The 21297-nt window shown below is 39.5% G+C and overlaps 1 protein-coding gene across 5 annotated transcripts in view; it reads left to right on the top strand.

The window, feature by feature from the left end:
- The window catches only part of dock8 (dedicator of cytokinesis 8), a 45758-nt gene that overhangs the window by 2097 nt on the left and 22364 nt on the right, over positions 1 to 21297 (top strand). For 4 of the 5 annotated variants that reach the window (XM_067520092.1, XM_067520094.1, XM_067520091.1 and 1 more), the window contains exons 2-16: positions 5124 to 5223; positions 9181 to 9356; positions 9740 to 9811; positions 10376 to 10484; positions 13171 to 13380; positions 13930 to 14015; positions 14806 to 14872; positions 18330 to 18479; positions 18700 to 18780; positions 18952 to 19114; positions 19248 to 19384; positions 19668 to 19761; positions 19896 to 20058; positions 20782 to 20899; positions 21067 to 21137. In XM_067520092.1, coding sequence (XP_067376193.1) covers positions 5124 to 5223; positions 9181 to 9356; positions 9740 to 9811; positions 10376 to 10484; positions 13171 to 13380; positions 13930 to 14015; positions 14806 to 14872; positions 18330 to 18479; positions 18700 to 18780; positions 18952 to 19114; positions 19248 to 19384; positions 19668 to 19761; positions 19896 to 20058; positions 20782 to 20899; positions 21067 to 21137 — 1797 coding nt within the window. Of the gene's footprint in view, positions 1 to 5123; positions 5224 to 6966; positions 7191 to 9180; positions 9357 to 9739; positions 9812 to 10375; positions 10485 to 13170; positions 13381 to 13929; positions 14016 to 14805; positions 14873 to 18329; positions 18480 to 18699; positions 18781 to 18951; positions 19115 to 19247; positions 19385 to 19667; positions 19762 to 19895; positions 20059 to 20781; positions 20900 to 21066; positions 21138 to 21297 lie in introns of those variants that run through there. The other variant, XM_067520095.1, reaches the window with a different exon arrangement.

Here is a 21297-nt window from a genome sequence, read left to right as displayed (position 1 = left end):
ACTAGACACCGACCGGCCACGTGGAAAAAGAGGAACATTGTTGAAACCTAGATATGCAGTCTGCATGCCAAGCTGAAAAACCTGCCATGCAGACAGAAAAAATAATATTCCAACTCCTGTTTGTCTGAGTGTTTGCAACGGTGCATTTCAAACAAATGAGGGTTAAAAAAGTGCTGTTTATTTACCCGCCCCATTCTGTATCCTATATGTTGTCCTATAGTTCGTCTCTTGATCTCTCTATCAGGATGGACTGCGAAGGGAAATCCTGCACACTATGAACACTGTGACTCTGGTTTCACTTCACTTTTTTTGCTCATAGCAGTTTCAAATCAGGAAATGTGTGTTTCTTCACAAGCAGCAGAAAAAAGGGGAATGGAAAAGTATCTATGAGAAGGCAAAAAACTAATGTGGCATTTCAGTACAGATGTCGGCTTTAATGAGTAGATTGAAGTAGCTGAATGTTGATGAGTATAATGTTGCTAACTAGCATATGGTAACAGGTGTGAGGACAGCTGTGGATGTGGGGTCTCTGTTGTTCAGTGCTCTTAAGGGGCCGAGGGATCTGGATTAGGTTGCATCTGATTTCCTCTGGGCTCTAGTTAATGACATCTGTTAACTCTCCTGATGTTTGGTGGGCCACCAAGTTATTGTTACCACCTCACCATGTGGTTGAAGCATTCAAACTCCAGAAAAAGTAAACTTTTTCTCTTTTGTAGCCGCATGTGACCCAAGTTCTGCCAAATGACCGCTGTGTTTGTGTATGCCTCCCTCTGACAGGAAGCTGAGCCGTGATGGTGCTGATAGCAGTAAGATCCATTAAGTCTGCAGACATATGATAGTATGAGACACAGTGGGGGCATCCCTGTGGTCTGCTTTCCTCCCCATGTCATGTGTATCACACCACTTTCTGTTTTCCTGTGTTTCCTCTGTGGCTTAGATGAAGGGGAGAATATCTATGAAAGAAAGAGGGGGTTCTTTTAGCCTATAACATACAAGTAAAGGAGGCAACTGATTGACTTAGTAATAATTGATAAAATAAAATAATAATCTGTCTGGCTTGAGCAGCCTGCCTGATGAGTGAATACAGACAATCATGAGTTGAATAATTGATGTGGCTGTCAGACGGGGTATGATTTAGATATGTAGCCTTGAGAAACTGTGATAATGCAGTTTTAGAGCCAAAGTCAGTTTGAGGAATGCTTGGCCTGTGATTCCAGAAATGCTGACAGGAAAACACTTTATGCAGTTTGCACACGCAGCGAGTGCCGGCCTGCCACAGAGAGCGTGACGAAACAAAAAAGGGGCCAACCTCTTTTTCTATATCGGAACCCACAATGAAATTTCTTGTGTATGAGCCCTGAGGCCAGAACAGTTGGCAGTATGTAGTATTCTCATTAAATGATTGTCCATAACTGATGGTGTCTTTGACAGCTCATATATCTAAAATAATGAACTCAAACAAAGCTGATTTAACAAAGAGTACTGTATTCAGATTACTGATAAAAAGAAATGGTCCTTTGGTCCTTTCTATGTGAATAAGAAGCTTTCGTTTCTTTTCCTTACAGGATGATCTAATTAGCACAATGCGACAGTGGGAACAAAATTGGTGATTATGACAGTATCATAGCACAAAAAGTGAGTTTACACATTGAAATCGGTGACATGTTTTCAGACAGATGTTTCACATAGGCGATTTCTACTGCAGATTTTGACTTTTGGTACAAACATTAGCTTTGTTTAGTAACGTATGAACTCTGATGTAATTCATCTCTTTTACTAACAGGATAATAGTGCAGAAACTGTGCCCTTGACGCGTATTAATGTTGTACTGAATCTCTAAACATCAGCCCTGATTCATAGCTGGAGTTTGCTGTCTTTTGTAATTTTAGCTCTACGTCAGATTCCCGGGAGCAGCTGCTTTAGAGTCTTATTCTCATCAGTGTTAATTAACTATTCTAATTATCATGAAAAAACTAACAAACAAATAAAAACCAAGGAAACGTGACCAGGGTTTGTGTTCAGCTAGGAAAATGTTTTCATAATAGTTTTATGGTGCAAACATTTACATTTTGCAATTAATTGTGAGTTTAACTAGATCTGAAGGCTGTGAAACAGGCATACAAGAAATCAGGATACTCAGTCATTTCAAGCAGTACAGGAGATGAAACAGTGTGTCCACATGCACTGTGGTAACCTGGATACTGTAACAGAATGCCAGTGGTCAGATTCCACTCCTGCCCACTTCAAACCATGGATTACTTGTCCAAACCATATTCATTCAATATATTGCTTCATAATTTATTTGGAGAATTTGGAAGGACGCCTAATAATATATGCACACATAAAACATAACATTAGTAAGTATTACATATTATGATGAAGATGTGTAGTACATTTAGCATATTCGGGAGCCCTTTTATACATTTTTCAGATGAGCTGCAATATGAGCTGATATGCTCAAAATTATTTTAAGATGACATCAACAAAGTGAAAAAGCAGTGGTAAAGAATGTGCCCTTCGGCACAACAACGCTCATTCTCAGAGCCCTGAAGCACTGTGTCCTGATGATCAAGACCAAAGCAGTCAACTTCAACAAAAGCTTTGTTTACAGACTGGGTCAGTCTTGGTTAAGAAACGTGGCACCTTGAAGGTTTGTTCAAACAGTCTTGACTTTTAGTCATCATTGTTCATGACTGTATCCTGTGAGGTGTATTTGTCCCTCTGAGGTGTTTATACTTGTATTAGGGTTAATCCAGGGAGATGCAAAACAAATGATGTTGCTTACTGTTATGCTTATAACACAAGCTGCTTTTGGTATTATTTTGCCGACAAGAGCAGCATTGTTTTTATGTCAAGATAGTTGAAGAGAATGTGCTGTGTGTCTGCTACCAGTGAAATAATGCCTGCTTGGCTCTGCTGGCAAGAGCTGATTACTGTTTTACTTGCCTCATCTTTTTACAGACAGGACCTAAATGTGTGTCACTGTGTGCAAGCAAGCAATCCCGCGTGTACATGCACTTAGAAAATGTGTGCGTGTTTATGGTAATAATGCAGTGCATATTCTGTAATAGTGTTGGTAGTACACATGAATGTCTAAAGGTAAATATTAGTGGCTGTGGTTATGGGCTCCGTCTATACAAAGAGCAGGGCATGATTCTTTAGAAGTAGACTGCAGAGAAGACTTTACAGGGTTTAAATTGCCTTCACTAAAAGTTAAATAAACCCAGCAGAAAACAGTTTTCTTTCATGTTTTACTTTTCTTTTCTGAGAGTGTTCTTCATTGGGTTGACCTAAAGCTTTCTGGAGCTTCAGTTCCTTTTCTGCAGCCACCATTGTCACCTCCACTGGCTTGTGCTATTTGACACATTTCACTGTAACAATAAGTCGGCACCTTTGCAGGGTAAAGCTACCTGCTGTGAAATTATCAGCACAAAGAGAACTCACCAATTCGGAAGCTGTGAGTAATCACATGTTATAAATAGAAAAAACACATTTTTAAAGGGGTTTCATATATTTTGTCACGATAGAATTTTGTTCCAGTTGCAGCCAGGCAGACTATTCCTGCAAAGTATGATTTTTTACCTCTCCCCAACTTTTTTCCAAATGTGTCACCATAGTTTGAGCATGTGCCCCACTCTGGTGATCTCACTAAAAATTTCTAACTGCACCCCTGGATATGTGGGATCCCTTGACAACCACTGGGCAGAAGCTTGCGGTTGTACTGAGCAGGCTACAAGTGTGAGTTACAGCATATATGTACACAAGTTGCTCTATGAAACTGTGTTGGCGAGGACTGAGTATTTACTTTTGCACATCACTACTGATCCTGGTGATAAGAGATTGGCTTGGCATACCTGAGTGTGTGATGTAAATACTTTGATTGTTTTCTTTGTTCTATTTGCAGACATTTATTTCTGTGATGTAAATTGTTTTACTGTTTATTTGTTAGCACATAGTTTTTACATGTTTTGTGACGTCTCTTTTCTGATGGTGCCATACTTTGGACTTTGCTCTTTGTGTAAATTTGTATGTTCTTCACTTCCCCATACCTTAACCCTCCCTTGCCTGCAGTTAGTGCACTGACTCAGCATGTTATGTGATTGAGTGGAATTGATTTAAACACAGTCTCCATTTAAGCCTTTTAAAATAAAGTAAATGTTCAGAGATGCCTGTGTGGACAGACAATGACATGCTGCATTTCTGTATTTATAGGCTTGTGGTTGTCATTAGTAATAGGGCTATTGTACCATAGACTGAGGGAATTTAATGAACCCATAAGATTGACCAGAGGGGAAGGAGTCGGGAATTTGACCCGCTTGCTTAAGTCTTTGGCTCTCTACCTCGCCCCTCTGTGGCGATGTTGCAATAAGCTGTTTCTGACACTCACACACACAGTAAATTTGACATAATACACAAAACATTTACTTCTACACGTACTTAACACACATAAATTAAACTAGCATTTCATCATTGAGCTGCAGAGAATAAAGCTGTTATTGTTCATGCTTTGGGTGTTGGGCCAATGATATGGTAGATTTAATTACAAAAATGAATAGTGCATTAGCACTGTGTTGCATGGAGATAAAATGTGTGCAACGAATTGGGATGCTAGCTCTGTTCATGCCATTCGCTTTTGTCCTGAAAGCTACAGGCAAACACAAACATACACATATCCAAACCCCATCTACCCAACATATCTGAATGCTCTGTTCTTGTGTCATGTTGATTTCTTGCTTGGTCTGACCCTTAAATTGGGCGCCATATTTATTCCACTGGCTGTATTGCGCCACGCATGACAAAGCCTTTACACAACCAGCAGAGATGTGCTTCTGTAGAGAGCAAACAATAGTTTGAATAGAATCACCATGGCTGACCAATTCCAACTAGTGCGAGTAGGAACAATGGCGGAATTGCTGTTGCGTCTCTCATTAGGATACACTGTGTGCATGTCGGTGGAACTGAACAGAAGTTATGGTTCATCATGAGGTTTTCATGATGCTTTCTATACAACTTTACCTTCAAATAACCCACAGATAAGAGATGGTGGTGTAGTGGCTGTAATTCTCTGCCTTCTGAGTCCGGAAACATATGAATCTGTATGTGTTTTACGTGTTTTCTTCTAGGCACTCTTCTGCAGAGATCAGACAACGTTTTGGTGGTAATAATGGCGTTTACCACAGCCGCACCAACTCCATTGCTTCGGCCTCAGCCTGCCCATCAGTGGTAAGCTTACTTTTATAAAATAACACCTTAACTTTGTAATTTTTTATGTAGCAGCTGATCAGCTTACACTTCAGGGTGTGTTAGAAGCTGCATCCTAGGGTTGCTATCTTTTATTTGTGCCACTTGCTACAGGCAGGTTTCAGGTGGAAACGTGACCATCATCAGCCAGTTTTACATGTTGCCTTTTATGTATGTATTCAATTGTCTAACATGTTTTACAAGCTCAGCAGGCTAAAAATGCATGCTGCCGCTACAGTACAGTGCTGCTTCATTTACTACTAGTTGAGGAGGAATTCATACAGTCAGCAGAAGGTCAGCAAAGGTGTTGTTCACTTGTGTAGCTTCAGTGCTTCTGCTTACAACACTAAAGGGCCATAAACCTCTTTACTGTCTTCATGATTATTGTTAATGTCTTCAAAATTTGGCTGCAGCATACAGCATGTTACTTCTTTTGCAAAAGCAGATGTCTGCATTTCTGTTAAAGAGTGGAGTATTTTTAGGAAGAATCTTTCTTCCTCTTACAAAAGATGAGATTAGAACTTAGTCATGGTTTAACATGCCTTTGTTAAAACTGGGCTGACACTGCCTGTTCTTTGATTTAACAGGGTTTGGGGAAACCTAGTATCCACTAGTTTCTGCAAGGGATTGAATGCCAATATGACAGGTTGTTTTCTTGCCTTTTTTTTTTTTTTTTTTTTTAGTTGAAGCTTAGCAGAGAGAGTGATTTCTGCTCTCACAAGCAGGCAGACAGAATGATGCACAGTAATCCTTTACAGGGATTTGTTCCCTCTTTACTACACCCTGAGCTTCTCTATCTCTGACTCCCGGATTCATACATTCCCCTCTAAGTCTTTCTGCTTTTTTCTATTTCTGTCTTTACCCCACATCCCTTCAGTCTCTCCTGCCCTACATATCTCTCATTTAAAGTTTTCTAAGGCTCACCTGACATGTCTGTGGGAATGATTGACTGAGCTGAAGCACTTTGATATTCTCCTAGTGGTGATCCGTGAGATTGTCATCTGACATGGTTTAAAGGAGAGTACTTGGACCAATCCTTCCACCCTAGCGCTCAGGATACTGCATGTTAGCCTCTAAGTTGCTTGTGAAATGGGTCAGTGCTTTGCCTAATGACACACACTGGATGGGGCCTGCTTACCTTGCAGCTTACATGGACAAATCTTTAATATGGCCAGATTTGGGCGTGCGAGAAAGGGGTTTAATACTATAATCTCCGGGATGATAGTTTCCTATTATTCACCAATGGCATCTGACACAGGGATAAGAGAGGCATGCTTGTTGAATGGAGGGAGGGATGTTGTTGCAGTTGTGACATGGACCACTCTGTTGATTATGACTATTCTCCCTCTCTGACAGTGCTTCCATTTTTAGTTCCTGAAATGACAAATGCCATTAAATGACAAATATTGACAGACTCAGTGTTTGTTGTTGGTTTACCATACAAATCGAGAGATTAGGAGGAAGAGCTGCATGTGTTTTGTAAATGCTTACAGCACCTGTGTGTGTGTGTGTGTGTGTGTGTGTGTATAAGCAGCATGCACATGTTTGTGTGTCTGTAGTTTCTGTTCCTGTCTATTGAAACACCAGTGGATGAGGGGACGCCTTTCTGATGTCACTTCCTACTGTGGTTTGTCCCCTTCAAGTCTGAGCTGCTAAACACTTTGCCAAAATGCTCAAAACCGCTGCCAAAACATTTTGTGGCTTCAAACTGTCAGGGTCAAATTAGACATATTGTCTGACCATAAATACCTGTTCCACTTTTGGGTAATGATCTCACATCTACTGCAGTTCTCAGTTTCTAAGAATATGTAGATCAATTTAAAGACGATCTGTGCACTGTGTTATGACTTAGTCTCAGCACTCAACGTCAGTAGGTGCAAACTGTAGGTTCCCATATCCGGAGTGCGCCATTTTGTACGCTTCCTTTTTATTGTGCCGCTTACAGCAGGGTAAGTCTACAATTTTTGAGTAAGCGCACTTGTTATTTAAGGAAATTTAGAATTACAGAATTAATATGATTAACTGACAGATAGTTTAGCTCTGATGTTGCACACATTTGAGGTATTTTGTGAGCATATTGTGTATATTCTTTCATGGCTCATTTTGCCTATGTGCATCTCTAGTAGTGATGTTTGCAAATAAATATTAATTTTAAATTGATGTTTTACATGATCGAGCCTCCTGTAGTAATTTATATACATTTTAAAAAAAATAGGCTTGTTTTGTTTTATATTTTCTAATTCACATGGTTTTCCGATGTTTCCATTGCTTTCTACTTTTTAAATCCACTCCTGAAAAATCATTCAAAATGCATTATTTCTATAATCACCAATGAGTAACTTTATAGAAAGCCTGGGTGCAGATTTGGCAAGTAGAGGTAGATTCTTGCTAGTGCCTTTCATGACTCCACAGAGCAGCAGGGGCTGATCAGAGGCATGCATAGATTTGCATTCATTTGTTTTTGTTAGCCTCCACACTGAACAAGAAAAAGGAGGCATGCTGCAATGATTGTTCTTATATAAGTTAGTTATAAGCTATAATTATAAGGTAGAACATCAGAGAGATACAGTATATTTTGGGTAGGCAGCTGCTGTAGAGGCAATTCAGTTTTCAGGTTGACGCCTACTTCTCATAACAGAGAAGTTGAAGTTTTCATGGGCCTGTTATTTAGTATAATAACAATGTAATTGTTCTTTCTCGCTTTGTGTCTAACCATTAATACTAACCCAGGTGGTTTTTCTTAAGTCCTCAATAGTGAAAAATACTCCTTTGTGTAGATTGATGTGCAAAAACATGTCTGAAGGCAAATGGAATTTACCCTGCTTTTAGAAGTTGAGTAGAGCAGTGACTCATGCTGTTGCTCCAGTTATCTCTACCACTCCTGTGTGCACACTATCTGTTAGTGAGTGAATGTCTGTTGCTGGTTTAGCTATTTTTCTTTTTCCTATACAGACAGTTTCTCTCTACTTCTTTCATTCACTAGATGTTTGTCATGCAAATGCTTCCCCTGTGCAACAGTGTGCATGACACCATAGTGTGATGTTGAGAAATGTTGAGAGGATATGGTTAATTATTTAGAAATTTCTGCTGCATAATATTGTGGTGTGTTTATTTCCAAGCTTTTGCGTAAATCATCCACTGCCTGCAGACTGTAATCAGATTGGAGCTCAGCCCAGTTTGCTGCCACTTTTCAAAGACACACCTGCTACATGCAAGTTCCACTTTTACAACCATAGCTAGCTGGGCACCACAACAGGGATATGTCTTATAACTTCAATGTTTTCTTTTTTTATTTTTTTCATGGGAGTAATTTTTAAGGAAGAAAAGCTTATTTATTGTTCCCCTTTGAGCAGCTGTGAAATTGGGTTCATTGTGTGTTAACACATTTATTATGTGCCAACAAATTTGGGATATATCTGATTTATAGACCAATATGACAATTTTAACCCATTTGTACTTCACATAAAAGTGATTACACCCATGCCTTTGATGTAGTATAGCTCTGGAGTGTGGGCTGGTGAGTTTAAAAATAGGTTCCCTGAAAAAAAACCCAATGCCTGGCTGTCTGATACAGGCAAGTTTGTTCCAGTTTCTGTTATTTATCTTTTTTCCTCGACAGGTATCAGCCATCAGAAAAAAAGTCATCATTCAAAACGTTTGCCCCCACTCACTTCTTTTGTTTTCTTTTCTTTTTCCTCAGTGTTTCTTTGCAGTACGTTTTGCTAAAACATATATATTTTTAATCTTGGTGATTCTTCATCATTTTGTTGTATTTTTGTCACTTTAAACCTTAACTTTATCAGAGAATTCTGAGGCAGGGTCTCCATATGCTCTTGTCTGCTGATTCTGCACTGTTGTGCAAAGATTCTTAGTGTTCTAATACTTTCCCTGATGTGCATCACTTCCACAAGCCCAATGTTTCACTCTGTCATTTTTTAGCCTCAATCCTATGAAGCGGTGGATCCGCTGGACCTGGAGGAGTTCTTGATGTCACAGTTAGGGAGTGGAGACGCCGCCCTGATGCAGGAACTTGGAGACTTCCCAGATGATGACCTGAAAGTGGAGCAGGTGGAGAAGGAGTGTCGCACTGTTCGACACTCTGTCCCTACAGATGGGTGGGTTACAGATCATTGCTATTAGCCAAGAGAGAATGAGTAAAAAAAGTACAGAAATTATAAAGAGTAGTCTGTTTCAGCCTGTCATTAAGTGTTAAAAGTAATACAATCCTAATAAATCTTAATTAAACTTATATATCAGGAAAACCAAGAACAAAATCACCTCACAGCAATTAAAAATTCCTTAGAATTATTGCAAAACTATTCTGTTAATATCTTTTTCACTGTCTTAGTTTAGTCAGAGAGTGCACTTGTCTTAAAACTTGACCTTGAAGTACAGATTTGTCTGGAAGAAAAATGTAAAGTTGTCAGTCTTTGAATGTTTGCATGGCTGCATGTGTGTGCACATCTTATAATCTTCACCTTTTTCCTTCTTCTTGTAGAGTGGAACTGGATCCACATGTAAGAGACTGTGTGAAGAGTTACACCCAGCCGTGGCTTGTGGTCACTAGAAGGTAAATGTTCCCAGGCAGAAATAGTTTTCAGGATTCCCAGATGGGTGTAGTGAACATACATATCTAGTTTGCTATATTCTTTCACATCCAGTGGACAACATACCTCACAAATACTTTAAACCTTCCAAAAAAACCATTCAAATTTCATATTATCAAGGGCATTCTCCAATGTATAGGGTTTTTATTTCTCATGGATACTGTTGTGTATGTAGAAATTACTCCAAATAAAGGGTGTTAACAAAAGATTCCCAAACTCCCAAACAAAAATGCCTTCACCGGTATTTTAGCTATTACATTGTGCAGCCGCTGCCGACAGGAAATAAGTGGTCTGGGAAACACTGGGACCTCCTATCTGAAACATTGTAATGCTTCGTCTATCTCTCTGTCCAACACATGCTCACACTACCCTACGACTGGGTTGTGTAAGAGTTCTGTTTGTATTGTTATCTCTGATCAGAGGTGCAGAGGTGTATCAGTCGTAACCATGCATATCTGTTCTGGTGTGTGTGTGTGTGTGTGTGTGTGTGTGTGTGTGTGTGTGTTTGTGTGTTTGTGTTTGTGAAGGTGTCAGGGGGATGGTTGGAGCTTGTATTCAGAGCGAGCTGGCATTCACAAACCCCTTCAGAAACAGACCTTTGAGACAGATGTGCAGCCAGAAGACCAGCAGAAACCAGTAAGAAACATTGACCATACATTTAAACACAGACACACACAGTCACCCTCTTAGTTCAGATTTCATTTTCAGTCTAAGGTAGCCAGAATAAATATTGAATATTTAATATCTCAGATATTTACTAAGTTCATACTTGAGGCATTACCTAGCTTCTCTTACCAAGCTTATGTGTTACTTCATAAAGGAGAAGCATTAAGTTGTTTCAAAATTTGTCTTGAGGCAATCAGTCATGGCCTATGCAGCTCTTGAGATCTGTTTAGATGTTCAACTGTATCTCTGCTATTGTGCTTCTGCAGTGTTCAACCAGATAGGACCCTCGGTCAGATTCCATTTTCAGAACCAAGAGAAACTAGTTGAGAAAACTTTACATTAATATTATTAAATCCATCAATTAAATAAACCTTTTCTTTAAACTTATCATCAGAAGTCTAACAACATCTCTAAAGCTACATAGAAGCCTACATTTAGGTTTGTTCGTGTAAAAAAACATTTTAACCATTTTCATTTAAACAACTTTTTAACTTTTTTTAAAAATACAATTTGATGGCGAGGGGGCAAACATGAGGCAACACGTCTCTACTGACCTACTATGGCAGCAACACTGATCTACAGCGCCTCTTTTCAGAATAATGACAGAAAGTCAAAACACAAACTCCGAACGGCAGGGGGATCCCAAAAATTATTCACATAAACAAAAATTCAAAACAGTAATGCCACATTCTATATAGGCCCAGTAGTTATACTATATAACTACTTCTCAAATGGTCAGTTTGAAGTTTATATGCTTAAGTGAACTTACTGGTGTAGTTTGCCTGTGCTTCCAGTCTTTACTTTTGCTAGACTAAGCGTTTCCTTGTTTTGACTCCATATTTTTATGCATGTTTTTATGGTATTGCTCTCCTGATGTTTCATCAAGAAAACAAATTGGTTTGTTTCTGTCCTACTCGGTATGAGAAGCACAGGCAGGATCTATAAACAGAAGCGAAGGCAGGTGCTATAAAGTTACTTTAAAAGAAAGGGAAGCCGGCAGAGAGGCAAGTTTGAGAACAGGTTCACATACAGGTAAGCAGGATATTAGTCCACATAGAACATAAAGAACCTGATGATCTGGCAAGAAGCTGGTAAAACAGGCAGGTTTACCCACTGGGTGGATAAGAGAGAATAGGAGTGTGAATGGGCAGGGAAGGTCAGGTGACTGGAACAGGGAGGAAAGTCTGAGGGCATCTGGTGGACAGTACATAATAAATAAATAAAGTTCCTACTGGATTGAAATTATGGCTGACAGATACAGAGCAACAGACCAGGGCAGGAATCATCAGCTTCCACAAATAAAAAAAAAAATCTTTTAAATGTGAGCTACAAGAAAAGCTACTATCTCCACTTTGTCTTTAAATGCTGATGGTCTGCACTTAGTGAAAGTATCTTTTGTGAGGCTTGTAAAAGAAACGACAATAGTGAATTTAAAATGTGAGGGAGGGTTGGGGGCCCTGAATGGGGGATTCTTTAATACTGAACACAACAGTGTATTATTATTCCCATCACTCTTTCCACCGTGGCAGTGGCCCTTTCAAGTTTACTCCGCCTGCTTTGCACAAAACTACAACAGAATGTTATACACTCTCCGATCTTCATCACCTCTATGTGTCTAACCAGACTAGAAGAGGGGTGTTGTAGCTAAATATATAGTAATCTTTTTTTCTTCTCTTTTGCTCCACACATTTAACAAGACACCAGTAGCTCATACATGCATGAAGGGATATGCCCTTATTGTCATTATGAATGCCTGCCTTCGTACACCACTGACATTTTGAGCCAAGTTCCCATCCTGTCTCACTGCCTTTGCTGTAGCTTCTTTGTCTTATAGTGGTCAAATCCCTAGTTCCCAGCGTCAGGCAGTCACAGCAATCCAAGTCCCAGTCACAGCCACTCCCAGCCTCTGGCTGGTTACCCTACCATCTCTCACGACTAGTGAGCCCCATCAGCCCCCTCCTGTTGCCCCATCCTTGCCAATTCTGGTTAATCACCCAAACCAAAAGGTCCTCATTACCGCTGAGGGCTTCCCATGATCTACATGCCAGGATGAGAGTGGCAGAGAAAGAGAATAACAGTGGCATTGTCCCTCAGCACTTAATGGATCTCTTCTATGGTCCAATCTGCTTTAGCAACAGCCTCAGGATCATGGTGTTATGGCCACTTGGAGCTACAGCAGGGCGAAGCTTCATCAGAGTGGAAGCTCTGTCTATCCTAGCTTGTGGTTGAGAGCCGGGATGTGAGAATGATGGATAATGGAAGTGAAAGAGACAAGAAGAGAGGGATAGCAAGAGGCAGAGTTCCGAGCTGGATGTCACATGGGAGCAGTGAGGTTATGCCCTGCCCTGTAGCTGAGTCTGAGTAATTCCATATGTTGTCTTAGCAAGACTGAGAGACTTCCAACTGATGGACAGATAATTTTAATACAATGTAACAGCATATTCAAGACATAGTTTTTAACTTTTTTGGAATATTTATCTTAATACAAATCTGTTTTTATATCAACTCCTGGGTCGTTCTGCCTGTACTCACCCTTTGTTAGTGTCCCATAACTCACTTTCTTCTGCTCACACATTTTCTTTTCTCTCACCATATTTCTTCACTGACCCTATCACATCACAAATCCTAAAATCGTTCTTCCCCTCTCTTTCTCTAGATCAAATCTCCAACTCTAACGAGTCTAAGCGATGATTCTAGTCGTACGCTGACCTCCTCTGACTTTAACCTGCGGTGTTTAACTCCAGACCAGAGAGTTGAGGGGCTGCTGGCCTTCAGTAGCCCTGAAGAGCTGGACCGCTTCAACCACGATGCTCGGCACGAGACCAGACACCCAAATCTATTTGCTTTGTACCCACCAGCTGACGAGGTGAGCTAAAGAAAGAGGTGCCTTACGCATACAGTAATATACCAGTGCAGGCTTGTATGTGGGAACTATTGGTTTGGTTGGCCTCTGCTACCCTGTGTCAGAGTTTCAGTTATATGATGTGACATAGTATGCTTGTGATGCTTTCTATCTCGTGATGGTACAAAAATGTTTAAAGGGTATTTGAGAGATAATATTTATCACATAAATAAGATATATGAACCATAATAACTATCTTCTTAAAATAATACTTAATTTAATATCCTTAAATTAAAAAAAATATTCTGTTAGAATATCTTTGAATGTTGCTCTGTTGGTCCTATGAAACAAGCATCTTGATTTATTTTCTCATTAATTTAGAATGAAAATTACTATTAGGTTGCACATAAGTTGTAATCCCACACCTTGGTATATTTTTCTGTGGTTTTTGTTTAAGTTCCTCTGAAGTCATGTACCACCTGTGTTTTGTTTAGTTAACGTCTTACCCCAATTTTACAACTCCTCCCATTCTTTTTGTGTGGTTTAAAACCTTTTTCTGCTATTGTGTTCCAGGAAGATGCAGTGGAGATACGGCCGATCCCTGACTGCCCAAAAGAACACATTGGAGATCGCATTCTGGTCCGATGCCAGTCCATCAAGTATGCCAACCATTTTCATTACGCTGTAGGGGACAGAGCTGCTCTGTAATTTAAACAGCTGTCCTCTGTGTTTCTTAGAAGTTAAACAAGGAACCAATAGTCGCTTGTGTTAAACACCCTCTTGCACATGAAAATGATTTTTTGCTTAGCATTCAACATACAGGACATTGTATGTCACATCCGATGACTTCAAAGTCTGAATAACGGCATGTAGTAGATGTGATGGACAGAGTAGTGTGGGTGGATGGAGGAGTGCGGCACAGTGGCTGTTGTTCTCCAAAAATTCACTTTCCCTTCCTCTCTCCACACACACACACACACACACACCAACATACACCAACACACACACACACACACACACACACACACACACACACACACACACCAACATACACACACACACCAACATACACACACACACACACACACACACACACCAACATACACGCATACACACACGCACACACACTGAGTCTGCTTTTCCCTGTTGATCTCATTCATCCTTTTTGTAATCCATACAACTGCCAAATGCTGAGTTGAACTCATTTCTCTGCTCGCAGTGGTTTGGCAGCTTCACCCCCTATGTTCAACCCTCAGTTCAAACATGTCATCACCTACTGTTGAACATTTTGCTATTTCCCAATACAAAACTAATCTGCTGAAATAGAACAGGAAAAACAGGATACAGTCTGAGAAACTAGAGTGCTAAAACTAGAGTTCACTATGTGAGATATTTGTCTTTCTTGTTGTTTTTTAATTATTTATTTACTTTTTCTTTTTGATGTTATAGGTTTGAGATTGAGATTGAGCCATTATTTGCCACTATGGCATTGTATGACTTGAAAGAGAAGAAAAAGGTAAGACAATGTTCAATGTGCTTCAAACTAACATTATTCAAGTTCTTTGACAAAACACATGCCATCTATAATATACCAGTATTGCAGTAAATTCTGGTTGGTTGAAATTGATTATGTGGGTTTGTTATGGAGACTGTTTGCCAGTTAACACTGGTAGCTTGAGTGTACTTGCATCCAAAGTTCTTGTATATATTTGAGATTATATTTACCTGCAAAGTCTAACCAAATTGTATTGCAACTACCTAAATTATAGGATAACATGAACAACTTATATCACTCTTACATTTTATTAAAAGGTGTCTTTGTACGGTGACCAGCACCTAATGAACAAAAAAGTCACCAGCTTGGCACCTCAGATTTACACTGCTGTTTCTGATTGGTCTATAAAAATGATGTTCTGCCCTTCTGGATCCTTTGTCCTGAAGTTGAGTTATTTCCACAGCTTTTTGGCGAAATTGTCTGTCAGCACTAGTAGTTTTAATAATTCTTTAGTCTTTATGACCATCTAAACCTGATTTGAGAAGTCTTGTATTGTATTGTGTTTTTGTATCTAATGTCTAATACAGGTGATCTATACCTGAGAACAGCAACAGCAAACCAACAGCAAAAAAAAATAAAAAATAAAAAAATCTTAAACTTCTGTTTTTGACAGAGCTTATTTTCCTCAATAATCCAAATCCCTTGGCTTTTTGTGGAGGGGACCAGGAAGTTCAGGGTTGGCCTTCAAAAATACATAATCCGTACCGTAGATTCAAAGGAGACTGGGGTCATTGTTGAGTCTGTAATATGCTGTGTTGCCAGGTAAAATGCAAACACTGAACCCGAGCTCCTGGTGAATGTTAGGATGGGGCCCTGTGTGGCTGCTTCTGGCCATCTGTGTATGTGTGTGTGTGTATACATGTATATAGTCCATTTGCCTAACCAAATATCATGCTAAGTGTCAGTTACAGTTTGGGGCAGTCAATTTATGAAAAGGTAGCATACTGTGGAATTGTGATGATGAATGCCCATGGAGAAAGTGTTCATTAACAGAGACTGAGAGGTTAATAATAAAACATTCTCATATAGTTATGACCTTGTGGTTCCTCATAGTTTGGTTCTAGGACTATTAATACCATGCTGCATTTTAACAATCAAACAACCAATCTGAGGCATGTCCGTTTGCATGTCTTCTGTGGATTTACACAGTTGGATAGTTTTTTGGGAGAGGAGACTGTAAGGATTTAGTTTGTACTTAAGTGCTCATGGATCCCTCAGATGAGACGGGGTTTTAACCACTGGCCACGCCTTCCACTCAGTGCCCGCCAGCTGCTTTCTAGCTTGTCTGCAGGGCTGATGACTCTAACATGCTCAGTCGGGTGGGATAGGGCAATTTAATGCCCCATAATTTTAAAAAGGTACTGTACATAAGCTGATCTTGGGACAGCTTCACAGTTAAGATGCAACACAAACAGTGTAACCACACACTGTACGTCGTCTCCCATGTCAAATAATCTAATGTAAATGAATGATATTTTTGGATTTCACTCTATAACAGCAAAGCTGAAGTATCACATTCTCTTGGTGTATTTTGTTTGAGGTGACATGTTTTATTATGTGCTGAACCGAAGTGGAGGTTAATACAACATCCTGCCTATTAGATTGAGTGGAGACAGAGCCAGGCTGTTAAATAGCTATTAAATGTTTCTCTGTCTGAGTGAAGGAGAAACTGTCAAGCTTGTTTTGTCAGTTAGATTTAATGTAAAGCATTTGCCTCTGACCCATTTATCTCTGAAGGATTTGCTCTTTTTCACTTTCTCAAGAGTCTTATAATTTATTTTCTCACATATTTCTGTTGCCTGCTTTTCTCTCTGTATTCCTGCATCCATCAGTACTGTTTCTGTATCTAGTGGGAATTGTGTTGCTGTGTCTTTCTCTTTATGTGTTTTGTTAGAGCAGATGTTCATATAATTCCATGTAATGCTAGTCCTGTCTCTCTGACCAAACAGCCAAGGTGCAGACACAGCATGTGACACAACTAGTGGCCTACTTATTCATGGATTCATGGATATAAATAGAACAAGGACATTCAAACAGACCAGCAAGTCTTTACAATACAATTAGTTAAATAAGGTGTGTTTCTCTCTGTGTTTCCTAGTGATAGTGTTGTTACTCAACACAGCTAGGAACTCCAAGTTGTGCTGGACTGTGACTGCAGCCCATTGGCACGAAAAAAAGTGTGATCAGATCAAGTTAAGCGTTGTGCTTTCTCATATGCTGTGAATACTCAGTTAGCTCTGTGTTTTAGTCTGTCTGCTCACTCTCTGAACACATGTAGTAAAATAGGAGCTCCACCACTTCGAGCAGGATGACTACAAAATTCTGGAGCTGTAATTAAACATCTCTCCATAGCAAAGTAGATAATGTCAATAGTATTGTAAGTGTAGTAAGTTTTGAAGCTGTTTTCAAAAGCACCAGATTAATCCAGTTACTAATTTGGCAACTCTGTGGTGATTGCAAGTGTCCCACAGTAGAAGATGTGAAATATTCCTTCTAAAGCATTGCATGTGAGGTCAGGTAGAAACAAGGCCTCTGACAAAAATGTAATGTTGAAGAGAGGTACTTCATTCTTTATACATCTCTTTGCCCGAAGACACAGTGGTTTGAAGGATGCGTGTCAACAGTCACTTAGTCATGTTTGCCTAAGACAATATGACAGAACAGTATGCTGTATAAGTCAGCTGGCTTTCATTATTGAGAAGTTGTTTCTGTTTTTGTAAGAAGTCATTTAGTCAAGAAGGGGCTGTGACTCCTCCACTGTGGTCTTTTGAGAAGCTTCACTCTTGCAGGACGTGTGCCTCGTATTAAAGTCAACTGGGTCATTTTCATCACAAAACATTTTCAGGAATGTTGTTTTCTGGCTTGCTACTGCAGTTTTAACAAAATCTGATTCTAAACAAACCAGCTGTGTTGAACCTAGGATACTTTTTCAAGTGTGTAATCTGATCACACATATTGTCATAAGAATTCCAGTACACATATTGGCGCAGGTTTGGCTGCCAAGAAGTTTGCTTTGGTGTGGTCAGTGTAATAGAGGTCCTATGGGATGAGCAGAATGAACGAGAGCTTTCCAATAAAAAGTATCACATGACACACACCAGGCCAGGCCAGAGCAGGACATATGGCTGTGTTCCTAGCCTGAAGTCATTAGGGAGGCAAGTGGAGAAACAGTAGAGTGAACTGAGAATATGATAATCCAGGATCAGTTTTGGTTTTACGTAAAACCAGTGTGTGACTGGAGCATCTTCTAAATTCCTGCAGTCTATTTTTAGAAACCAGTGTATCTTAGATTAAAGGTTTACATTTTGCCCCGTAATGAATTTGATTTCAGTAAAAGCTTCTAATACCTTTTTTCTAACAGGGTACAGAAATGTTTCTGCGGCTAGAAGGTAAACTTTTTACGTCTGTCTCATTCCAGATATCAGAAAACTTTTACTGTGATCTGAACTCAGAACAATTTAGAGGCTTCTTAAAGCCCCACACACCAAACACGGATTCCTCCACTCTGGCCAGATCTGCAATCTTCTCCATCACTTACCCTTCCCCAGATATCTACCTGGTCATCAAGGTAATGATCAAATCCACATGACTTACAGTATGCAGAATTACTAAGAACAGTGTGTATCAGAAGTAACTTAAATTAAACTATTTTATAAACCTCTAGATAATTTTGTCCTTCCCGTATATGGCTAATGCTGTAACTTTACCAGCAATCAATTGATTTTTAATTTGAGTTTGATTATACTGAGCTGTTCTGTTGGCTCATCTATGTCCTGTTTGTGTTTTAGATTGAAAAAGTTCTGCAGCAGGGAGAGATCAGTGACTGTGCTGACCCCTACATGACACTGAAGGAAAGTGACTCTGCAAAGGTAATATGGCACAGCGAGCACCATATGTGTTGCTATACAAAGCACAGAAATGATGCTGTACATGTTATTTATCTTAAGCCTTTTTGTAACACTTACTGCAGACATAATGGACCATATGTTCTAAAGTTGAAGGTCTCTTCTGTAATTCAGTTTTTATAATAACTTCTTCAGAACAAGGACAAACTTGAGAAGCTGCGAGGCCAAGCTCAGACTTTTTGCCAGAGGCTGGGTCGTTATCGCATGCCTTTTGCATGGGCAACTGTAAAAATAATGGAAGTCATCTCTACTGCCACTCTAGACCGCGATGTCACAGACTCTGATAGCCTAAAGGGAGGTGTGTGCTGGTTTTTTGTGTGTTTACTTGTGCTCTTTTGCCTTTTTGCCTTGACTTTTTAATGTTTTGTCAATATTGTATACACCTATTTGTACATCATTTCACCTGTCACCTTTACATTTAATTTCACCAGTTAAATCCAGCAGCATCGATCGGAGAGCACAACTTCCCAGGAGGAACTCTGAACGTTACAGTACCATGGATGATCAATTTTGTAACATCTCTGCCTTCAAACCTGCCAACATCACTATCAACACCATCTTCAAACAGGTCAGACTGCCACTAAAACACACTTACAAATATGTGAGAAATGTTATTTCATTTGCATACATGATACAGCAAATCCACCAGACAAACTTGTAGTTAAAACATGGCCTTTTCTTATTCTTTATTCAAACATTCCATGTTGTGCGTACCACAAGGATCAAGCTTTTATACATCAGCTGCCATGTCATAACCATGATTGCTGTTATTCAAACATTGTATCCTGATTCTTTCACCGTTGTCAACTTAGCTTTTCATTTCAAAGTACCTAAACTTATCTGTGTTTCAGGAGGGAGACCGCCTAAATGATGAGGACTTGTTAAAGATCCTGGCTGAGATTAAGAAAACCTCCAACCCACAGAGGAGAATTAAGACGATACCAGGTCAGCTATCACTTCATCTAAACTTTTGTAGTGAGACTTTATTTTCTTAACTGAAGGAATAGTTTTACATGTGTAAAACAGTGCAGTTCCCAGTGTCACATATACGCTTGATGTCTGAATCTCGTCTCTTCCAGGTTATATTAAACTGGACATGTCTCCAGTCCACGATACACCAGCGGCATGTTTGTCCACCGAGCTCATCCCTCTCATACCTGTGGCTGAGAAAAACGTACGGCCACTCAAGGAGGTGTTGGAGTTCCCATCCAGCGAGGTTTATGTTCCTCATAATGTTTACAGGTGCGTTGGTGGGCAAAATGTATAACTTCTTTATCCAGTGCTCCTTTTCATGTACACTTTAGCTTTAAGAAAATAAACCTTAGCCACACCAAGCAGACCAAAAAGGCATGCTTATTTTCAGAGCTTATTTAAACATTGCAATGGCCCAGGATGATATGCACACAGTTTTGAAAATGGGTGATTCATAGTGTAAGGTGTACCCAGGTTTATTTGCACTTACAGACATATATTGCTCTGAAAGGCCAGAGGCAACAAGAACAGTCATGCTGTACTCGTCACTCAGGAACTGACATTTCTCTTTTTAGTGTGCTGCCTATTTTTAGCTATTTCCATAAAGGCCACATGCAGTCTGTGTCAATATTAATTTTAAAATACCTTTGCTTCTAACAATACATTAGTAACTTTAGGAGTAAACAAGGCGTGCACATGGTAATTACATCCTGACATTCTTTGAGCACTTTTTTAGGGGGGTCTGTTGTCTTTCCCTCAATTCCAGGTTTCTTAAAAGAGTATAGTGTTGCGTTAAATCCAAGAAGGTCACAGTAAATTACTGGTTATTTCGATTTTTCTGTCACCATACTATTACATGACTAATCTGTAGCTGTATAGACAGTGCCATCTAGAGTTGTATAATGTAGTTGCTTGATTTTATTTTTTAGAGCGCTTCTGTGGGATTTTTATATATTTTTTAAGTAAACAGGAAGTCTTCCTGTGTCTTTGTAGGAACCTGCTCTTTGTCTACCCCCAGAGGCTGAACTTTGTCAACAAACTTACATCAGTGAGAAACATCACTATCAAAATCCAATTTATGAGCGGAGAGGACCCTATCGGCTCTCTGCCTGTGAGTATTGCAGTTAATGCAGTTAACTATTGCAATATTGGAATTGTAATTAATCTACCACCATGTTTTAATAAACTGTATAAATTAATTGTTTATTCAAGATATTTAATCTCAGCGCTTATTACAGCTTGATATTGATGACTTACTAATTTCTTGTCTATTCTCAGGTCATTTTTGGGAAATCAAGTGGCCCTGAATTTTTGCAGGAAGTCTACACTCCTGTTACGTACCATAACAAGCAAGTACACATTTTCCATAATGCAGTTTTCAGTCATTATTTTTGTCATGTAAACAGTCTGAGTAACTCCCATTATCTCTGTTTCTTTCTGGCTTTTTGTCTTTTTCCCTTCGCTTTTGATTTCTGCCTTTTGTTTCATCTTTCTCTGTTTCTCTGATCC

This window comes from Channa argus, chromosome 11 (genome assembly GCF_033026475.1).
Source record: "Channa argus isolate prfri chromosome 11, Channa argus male v1.0, whole genome shotgun sequence".
NCBI lineage: Eukaryota > Metazoa > Chordata > Actinopteri > Anabantiformes > Channidae > Channa > Channa argus.
This window is presented reverse-complemented; position numbering and strand designations above follow the sequence as displayed.